Below are 9,651 nucleotides of genomic sequence, written 5' to 3'. Positions count from 1 at the left end.
TTTTTATTATTTTTATTATTTTTTAAATTATTTTTTTATTTTTTTCAAATTAAAAAAAATAATTAAACTTTCATAATTTATTTTAATTTATCACCAAATTAAATATAAAAAAATTAATCTTTATATTTCTGTTGTTTATATAACTTTTATTATTTTGTCTTATTCTAGTTTCAGATCAAATGCAGTCTAAGAATATTTTTTTTGTACTCTTATTTTTAAATAAAAATAAAAACGTAAGCCAAAGCTTTTTTGTTCTTGGATTGGGCCGGATAAACCGACCCGCTTCAGAAGGATCCAACAGGAGCCGACAGAACCCAACACATTTTTTTTCGGTCATGGAACCCAACACATTTGAATCGATAATGGCTCCCACGTAAAACAATTCAACCTGTAATTACCCCCCTTTTCCAGAGATGAAGAACGACATCGCTGATGGATGAGCTATTAACCAAGGTCGCCGGCGTTGATGGCTACTGATGCTGCCGTTTAGTTTCCGCCGCCTCTGATGCTCGTTCCTCTTCCCGCGGCGTTGCCGGCTGCAATGAGGTACTGTGGTTGAGGCTGGGCCCATTTTAGCCATTCCTTTTTTTTGAGGCTGGGCCCAAACTTCATTTTTATTTGTGCTAGACCCAACTAACAAATTAGGCTGTGCCCTGTGTTGATTTATCTATCTATATTTTATTTTGAATAAACTAATCCATAAATTTTGTGAATACTGACAAAAGTATCTATCAAACAGAAAATTAACATTATACTCATGAAAAATAGATTTCGTGTAACAATAGTATTCAAATCCTGATTTTTTGTTGACTTTTTAATAAAATTTTCAAATTATCCCTTTTATCTTCTTTCTCAAATTTCAAACATTCACCACTCTCACCCTTCGTCTTTCTCTGCTGCCGCCAACTACCAAAAAATTAAAAAACTTAAAACTGTAAATTATTAATTATCTGAAGTTATTATTTAAATATTATGAATTTGTAGATCTAGCATAGAAAAAAAAAAGAAGTTTGAAATTAACAAAAAAAACTTAAATTTTGGCTTCTTGGTATCACTGTGAGAATAAGAGGGGCAGAACCAAGAGCCTTTGAGAATGGAAGGAAGGATAAGTCGGAAACAAAAGATGTGATAGCCTTGGTCGCAGCAGAGGAGAAGCTTCGCTGGGAACATACCGGAAGAGCAGCACTTGCTGATGATGTCGTCGTCGAAGACGGGCTTGGGAGTCCTGTTCCCCTGGTCATGTCTTCGATCATACTCGGCATGTTCAGAAGGTCATCCTCATCAATGTACTCCGCCACCATCATCCCTCCTTATTCACCAATACTCAAAGTGAAACAAGATCCTTCAACAATAACATTACTACCACCACAACCTTCTAGAGGGTTTTGCGGTGGTCTCGGAAGCCTAGCCTGAGCGGTAGCAGCCGCTGCAGTGCGAATATCAATCTACCAAATGGTATGAAGATACTCTAACAGCAGCCCTTTTTTCTCAGCCTCGGAAGCCTAGCCTAAGCTGTGTTTGGAGCCACCGTTGGAAAGAGACCATGGCCACCAGCCTCTTGTTGGCTCTGGTTGCTAAATTTTGCTACTTATTGCTTTGGAATAAGAAGAACAACAATATTCAGGTTGAAGAGGTTGAAAAGGGTGTGCTTTCTGAGTGTTGTTGTTGCATCCGAAAAAGAAAGAAACAACAAGGGTAATGATATTAAAGTTAATTTAGATTTAGATTTGAAGAACAAATTAGGATTGGAATAAAGAGAGACAGAGGTTGAGGATAAAGGTTGGAAGAAGACATTAGGTGCCAGGGTTTCAAGGGAATATTAATGACTAGCGGTGGTAAAGGAAGACGAAGGGTGAGAGTTGTGAAATTTGGAATTTAGAGAAAAAGATAGAAGAGGTAATTTAAAAATTTTATTAAAAAATCAACAAAAAATCAGAGTTTTGATACTGTTGTCACACGAAACCCATTTTAAAAGCATAAATCGATGAACTAAAAGTCTAAAACTGAATTCACTCGAACACTTGAGTCACAAATAATGCATCTGAATGATTTTTAAATTTAAAATAAAAAATACTTTTATTAATATTAGTTAATATTTTAAATTAATATTTAATTTTTATTATTATTAAAATTTTAAATTTTAAATTTAGTTAATATTATATTTTTTAAATATTTCGTATTAAAATATTTTTATTAACTCAATGTTAATTTAAAATAATAAAATTATATTTTATTATTTAAATTAATCTATTCATATTCAGAAATCAGAATAGACTTCCTTCCTCCCCATCAAAACACTTAATTTAATTGATAACATAACAACCTCACGCTAATACAGCAATACACTGTACCCGATTATTAGCTAGGCTTCCGGTTCCCCAAAAGCGACAAGTGAATTTCGAAATTCTTACATTGGGATCGGAGAGTATTAAATACTACTCTTTTTTAAGGCTTCGTCCATGTGATCTTTGATGTGGATGTGGTGGTTTTCCATCAATAATTAAAATGCCATCAGAATCTTCCAAGGGGATTAATTAGGGACGGAACAATATATTAATACCACCTATACATTTTTTATAGCTAGCTAGAAGCTGATTGACACACATCAGAAACCCCCATAATAATGATATATCATCACAACTATTTTTTAGGGTAGAAATTATGTTAAATCTTTAGAACTTTTAGATACCGCCAGTAATAAAAGAATAATAGTTTTTTTTTTTTTGTTTTAAACAAAAACAAAGTCTTCAAGAGAGTAAAGAATAATACCTAACTAATTATAGCAGAATTATAAAGTAAAACTCTATTCAACTCATGTTTAGACTGAAGCCAAAGGAAATATTGGCCAACCAATCAATAGCTTGGTTTACTTCTCTACAGACCAAGGTAAAGTGAATTTTCCAATCTCGGATTTAGCAAATTCTTAATCTTGGACAGAATATCTTGATCACCCAACATGTAAGAAACAAAAATATTTGATAAAACAGTAAAAACATCAAGAGAATCTGTCTCACAAATAACTTTTTTGCAACCAGCTTCCTAACATTAAACCATCCCAAACCACATAAAACTCATAACGATAAACCATGAGGTAAAAAATTAGAACAGCCAAGCAGCCATTCACCAACATCATTTCTAAGAATATATCCAAAATCAGCCCACTAACTATCATGATAGATGCTAGTATCGCAATTTAATTTGATTATACCAGCAGGAGGAGGTTCTCAAGTAAATTTAAGGACAGAGGCAAATTAGCTCATTGGCCAAATTCTTTGATAAAACAACAATCTTTTTCTTATGGTGCTTTTGTTATGGTGTCTAAATTGTTTAACTTATTTTTAAAGTAAAAAATAAAATATTTAAAATAAAAAATAAATTATATAAATTTTATTAAATATTATTTATTTATCTTTTTTAATAATTTAGGTATAATGTAATACGCACTATAGTATTTAAAAAAAAAAAACAGTTCCAGAGTTCAAAAAACGGAAGAGAGATAGGTCAAAAAGATTCCAAACAACCTTAGTTTTGTCGCACTCTCTTCTCAGAGAAATTGAGAATAGACTTTTCCTTAAATTGAACTCCTAACTAAATATTTTATCAATAAAGTACTAATTGTGTCAAGAATTATATTAAGGACATGAAGATGAAGCCTCAATGGCTTTCCGTTTTTATTATTCTTATACTTTTTCCCGTTTTTTATTATAAAAATTTCGAGATTTATTTATTTTTTAATTAATATCAGTTAACTTTGTCATTTTCTTATTAATTGATTGTTTACCGAAAAATTAATTCCTAAGTTGAACCCGTAGCTTTTAAGTTTTCACTCATATAAGAAGTTTCTATAAATTTTTTAAATTTAGATTGAAGAACCTCTCAACATCTCTTAACATATATGATATTGTCTTATATGTTCAATTTTAATAATTTAGTATCTTTTAAACGAAACGAAGGCAGTAAAAAATACATATAATTATTTTTTTAGCTTAAATATAGTAGTGAATAATTATATTATTATATTTGCGGCTTGACATGTGAAAAAGTAAACGAGCTATACAATTTATTTAAGTTATTGTTGTATTATTTAATTTATAGATTTTTACCAAAAGAAAAAGTGTCTAAAAATGACATGTTAAACTTGTATGAGTATTACTGTTTATATACCATACATATATAGCTTATGGTACCACGAGCATTTCCTTACACTATATATATTACATGTTTTACCATAAATAGACGAGTTAATTAGCTACACTGGTCAACTTGTTATAAATCTACGTTATGATCGAAGTTTATAAGAAAAAATGCAAATTTAGATCTCTATGTACACTCTATATATGGTTGGTTCTGCATATAGTTGGAAATATGACATAAAAATATAATTAAACGGAAGGCCGGGATGAGCAGGAAGCTAAAGCTGCGTTCAAATATATTAAAAAAAGTGCACAATTAATGTGAACTCCACACTTGCATTAATGTAGCAGTGCAATTAGATCATCATGTGTCAATGCATGCTTAACTTTATTTTCTGCGGTGAACCCAGTTTCACCCTTAAGTTAATTTTTTGAAAAAAATAATGCAAAGAAATCGATAAAACTGACTTATATTCCTTAAATTTCAATTTGATTCCACGAATTGATGTGTGAATTGTCTGATAAAAAATTATCAGAAATAAAGAAATTATATTTGCACCATATTTTATAAATATTTCTGTTATACATTTTTTTATAAGTTAAATGATATTTTTTTTGTCTTTTCTTAATTACTTCATATTAATTATTTTTAATACAAAAATAAAAATATGGTAAAAATTCAGGTGCAGTGGACTTAAGGTGAAATTGATAGTCGAGAGTCGTTAAATAAAAATTTAGTTAAATCAGTCAAATCATCTAACAGCTATCAGTTATAAACTTCATGTAAAGTTGACTGAAAAATGAGTTTTGACCTAAAAATATATATTAGTTGTAGAAATTAAGTGCTTCAGTTGTAGCGGTATTACAGTCCACACACCAACGTTTGCTCGCACCAGTCAACAAAATAATCAAGGAAAACTTAGAAGAAAAACAAAGACTGTAGTATTTATTCCGAATGCATACTTAATGTATGCTTTAAAATATACATAATACAAATAGTCATTTATCTAACTTCTAGATATGTAAAACTAACCATGATTAAAGTAGATAGATATTACAAAACTGAACGATGAGTATATAAATACCTTTACCAAACCGAATAACTCTCATTTTTATTGATTGAATACATGCATGTATATATAAAATACTAATAATACTTGAGCCTTAAGAAGTTACTACATATATAGAATATATATAGTTCAGTTTTTGTCTCCAAAGAAAGAAAGAGTGGAAAATGAATCAAGTAAGCTTATGGATTAGCATCTTTAGAAAGAGAATGATTATTATTATTATTATTATCTAAGATCCAGTTGTTGTTGGTGTTGTTGGCAGTAGTCCTGCTGTTGCTGCTGCTATTAGCGGCAAAAGAAGTGGCTCCAATAGCATGATCTTTATTATTGTTATTGATGAATGATGTTATGGCCGCCGCAACAGCAACCCTAAACTTAGGATCTGACGCAATGGCCGACACCTTCACCATGTCATCTACTACTGCCTTGCTTTCTTCGCCGTGCTCCATTATTATCCCTCTACTAGCAGGCGCCTTCTGATGATGATTATTGTTTTGCATCCAAGACAAACCGGGATAACGTAGTGATGATGATGCCTCATTGGCTATCAGGTCCAGAACAACTCCTTTATTATTAGGGTTTGGGTTTAGTAGTAATGGCTGCTGGTGGTTAACGTTGAAAGTGCTTGAGTCCAGCAACATGAAGGAAGCTGCGGCCGAAGAAGCCATGGCAGTTGCACCCACCGGAAGTGGATGGTTGTGCGTTCCTTCGTATGTTGTGATTAGTATCGACATGTCATCTATGCATCTCTGTACCTATATATACATCAAATCAAATAAGGTACAGACTCACGTACAGTTATCTTCATATAAAGTAACAGTACCTGTTTTCTAACGGGGCAGCCAGGGGCTACAGTGCAACGATAGTAAGCTCGTGGACATGGATTTCCTTTAGCAATCTTCTGTCCATATTTTCTCCATTGGCACCCATCATTCATCTAAATCCATCAATAATTCAAGATAATTAAGCATATAATATGAAATTAAATGATGCATAGTTTCGGATATACTCACGGTGGCTGCCTCGCATCTTGCTCTAACCGAAACCCTAGCTTTTCTGTTAGGAGGCGATGCAGCGTGGAACGCATGATGATGTGTCCGCTGCAATTTCGTAGCCGCTGACGACGATGCAAAATTTGCAGGTTGCGTCTTTTTCTCCTCCTCTTCTTCCTCTTCTTCTTCCTCTTCTTCTTCTTGCTTTTGATCTTCTTCGTCATCAATTTCCTTTTCCTTTTTTCTTGTGCTTGTCTCCAACCTTAGCGATAAGCCCAATTCACTCTCGCTTATTAAACTCTCACCGCAATCGGTGTTTGCAAGGGATGAGGCTTTTTCAATTTTGTTGTTAAACTTAAACATCTCATCTTGATAATGATGAATTCTCCGCGGCCCTTCTTCATCATGGAGCTTCCTTATCGTTGCATTCTCTTCTCGATGAAGTGAGAGAGAAATTTCATGATCCTAACCACATGATGTGCATTAATTAGACATATTATACAAATTGAATAAATTAGGGATCGTCAATTATTACCTTGCTTTTATTTTTATTATTGTTGTTTTCTTGGATGATTGAAAATTTGAGTTGCAGATCATAGTAGTCTTTCATAGTTTGTTCCACCACTTTCCTCAGCACTTTGTTTTCCTCTTTCATGCTCTCCATCTCCATTTGTAACACACTCAACTGATACATGATGCAAATTAAATTTTTCAAGCAACAATAATATATCAGATTTGCGATTCACGAACTTACACTAATTAAATACTATGAAACCCCAGCAAATAACAAGAGCATAGAAATAATTATAAGTAACTATTAGTAATCGGCATTAATGAAAAAGCTAGTGTGTATATATGTTAATAATTAGTTAATTACCTCTCTTGCTTTTGTGTTATCCTGCGAAGGTAATTCATCTTCAATTTCGCCAGCTGCGGCTTCAAGAAAATCTTCTTTGTTAATATTAAGTGCCTTTGTTTCTTCCTTCTTCTTGTTCTTCAGATCCTCTTTGACTGATGCTACTACTTTTGGTGGTGTTGCTTCTCCGTCTTTATTATTTTCAATATGATCTATCTTCAAAGAGAGATCAATATCCATCATGTTTTGGGGTTCTTTTCCTTTAGAAGACATGGTTGAGCATAATACTGATGATTTGATTGCAAGAATCTCTCTCTTTAATTTCCTTTGTCTGCTCTTAGCTTCTCATAATATAAATGCTTCTTTTGAGGCACCAAAGTCAATTCCCTCCTCCCCAAGACTTTTCTTATCTTAGACACACAAGGACGCATCTAAGTTTTGACTTTATTTGGCTTCTTAATTAAGTCCCTCATTAAATTAATTAATTAATCACTATTTAAAATTATACTATACTACTACTACTGCTGGATTTGTAATTAGAGCTTTAGTCTTCTTTCTCCAGCACCCCAAGTCAAATATTCATTCTATTTGATAATTCATTACCCTTCCTGTAATTAAGAGACACATCAAGGTTTTAATATATATATGTAAAAGATAAGTGAGCCACAATGCATCAGATATTTTAACATTATTATTATTAGCAGAAATTAACATAGAGTAACTCTTTTTTATTATCCTTTTGGGTACGTAATTAAGCTATCTAATAACAAGTTGTTTAATTATAGATGTAATCATATAATTTGCCCCCACACAGTAATAGCAATAATAATAAGAAGAAGAATAATGCAGAGTCTTTATGATAGGGGAGCACATGTGCCTAGGGTTGATTAATTTCCATATAATACATACAAATGCAATATCTGCATGCTTCTCATTTGCTCTCTCTCTCTATCTATGACTCACATGAGCAATATGTTAGGAAATTAATTTAATTTTTTAATTTATTTATGAGTAATATATATATTAATTATAATTATAAATTATGTTATTTTAAATCAAGTGATTTACATAATAGCCATTTTATTTATTATTATAAATAGTTAAATTGAATAAGTCATAATTATTTTTTATTTAAAATTAAATAAAAATAAAATTAGATATTATCTTTATGTACTTTAGATACTATTTTTATTTAGATTTTAGGGGATTTAACTGGTGTCATACTCAAATATAAATAGTGATTTTAGGTTTCGCTCTTTAAGGTGGCGTTTGTTTTGAGGTACTGGGACAGAGATTGAGAGACTGAGACTCAATATCATATTTGTTGGCCTAAAAATTGATACTAAAATTTCTGTCTCTATTTTCAAAATTTCAGTATTTCAGTACCTCTAAAAATTGGAGACACAAGAAACTGAAAATTTTAAGGATGGAGACTGAAAATTTAATAATATTTTATACTTAAAATATCCTATTTCAATTAATTAATTTCAATTTTACCTTTTGTGCAAATTAAATTAGAGTTTTATTCTTGTTTCAATTTCTCCTACTTTGCATCAAACAGAATACTGAAATTTATTTCAGTCTCTGTCTCTTTAATCTCAGTCTTTCAGTCCCTGTCTCTCCACCAAATGCTACCTAATATACCAAAATTGTCTCAACAACTCTTTTTCCACCAAAAAAAATATAATTCAGCCGTCGTATTAAGAATATAAAAAATTTTAGTTGAAAAAAATTAACACAATTTTTTATTAATTTTTATTTTTTAATTTCTCTGAATAAAAGTATATTTTTGCATAATTTTTTATGATTTATTATGAATGATTTGAATTATAAAACAATTTATTTCAACACAATATTATCATTTTACCGTGGAAAATAAGAAAGGAGGGAGCACCCTTACTATATATATATATCCGTGCCTGATGCTAATGGAGAAAAATTAGTGAATGAAGATTCATCTTAGTATTTTTGTAATGAGAGGAAATTAATTAATGTATGGGATGGAGAAAATTTTCCAATGCTTATTAACATTGCGGTTGATTATAAATATTATGGGGTAATATATATTAATGTGACATCATGTATTACAAAGGAATATGAAGCCCATACGAAATCCCATATATATGAAAAGAAAACCATATATACCTCTCCTTGCATTGGGATCAGATCTTGAATTTTTCAACTGGAAGACCACAATGGCCCATACATTTTTCAACTCCTACATTTTATATATAATTTAGTTAACACTAGCAATTTTATATATTATACTCTCTTGTTTGTTTGTTAAAACAACCCCCTCCCCCCCAAACGTGCGTTTTAGTTCAAGAGCAACGCTTATATGCTCAACAAATATATTATTTTTTTGTCAGTTTTCTATCAACAATAATTTACACATATATAGGGATGGTAATACTACCTGAATTTACACATATACAGGTATCCACTCCACTCCTACCCGCTCGAGGCGAGTAACGGGGCGGGTTTCTAGCGAGGCGGGTTCTTGGGAAGGGTGGGGCGGGGTCGGGTTTAGGTAATACCCGCCCCGCTATATATATAATATATATAAAATAATTAGTAAATAATTAATAATATTATATCAT

At 31.5% G+C, this 9,651-nt stretch overlaps 1 protein-coding gene across 1 annotated transcript; it reads right to left on the bottom strand.

The window, feature by feature from the left end:
- Positions 1 to 5,223: 5,223 nt before the first annotated feature.
- Positions 5,224 to 7,433, bottom strand: LOC107481722 (probable WRKY transcription factor 9). The gene is made up of 5 exons (XM_016102024.3): positions 7,073 to 7,433; positions 6,731 to 6,880; positions 6,217 to 6,660; positions 6,027 to 6,140; positions 5,224 to 5,958 (listed from the first exon to the last, which is right to left on the bottom strand). Exons 1-5 carry the CDS (start codon positions 7,322 to 7,324, stop codon positions 5,383 to 5,385), a joined length of 1,536 nt encoding a protein of 511 aa, XP_015957510.1. The 5' UTR covers positions 7,325 to 7,433; the 3' UTR covers positions 5,224 to 5,382.
- Between the last annotated feature and the right edge of the window lie 2,218 nt (positions 7,434 to 9,651).

The sequence above is a fragment of the Arachis duranensis genome, chromosome 3 (assembly GCF_000817695.3).
Source record: "Arachis duranensis cultivar V14167 chromosome 3, aradu.V14167.gnm2.J7QH, whole genome shotgun sequence".
In the NCBI taxonomy this organism is placed as follows: Eukaryota; Viridiplantae; Streptophyta; class Magnoliopsida; order Fabales; family Fabaceae; genus Arachis; species Arachis duranensis.
This window is presented reverse-complemented; position numbering and strand designations above follow the sequence as displayed.

Bases quoted from the DNA above. Each gene is read 5' to 3' on its own strand.
- LOC107481722 (XM_016102024.3), bottom strand. From the start codon at position 7,324: ATGTCTTCTAAAGGAAAAGAACCCCAAAACATGATGGATATTGATCTC. The intron at 6,881-7,072 runs GTAATTAACTAA...ATCATGTATCAG, and splicing joins ATAACACAAAAGCAAGAGAG to TTGAGTGTGTTACAAATGGA. The intron at 6,141-6,216 runs GTGAGTATATCC...TGATGGATTTAG, and splicing joins CAAGATGCGAGGCAGCCACC to ATGAATGATGGGTGCCAATG.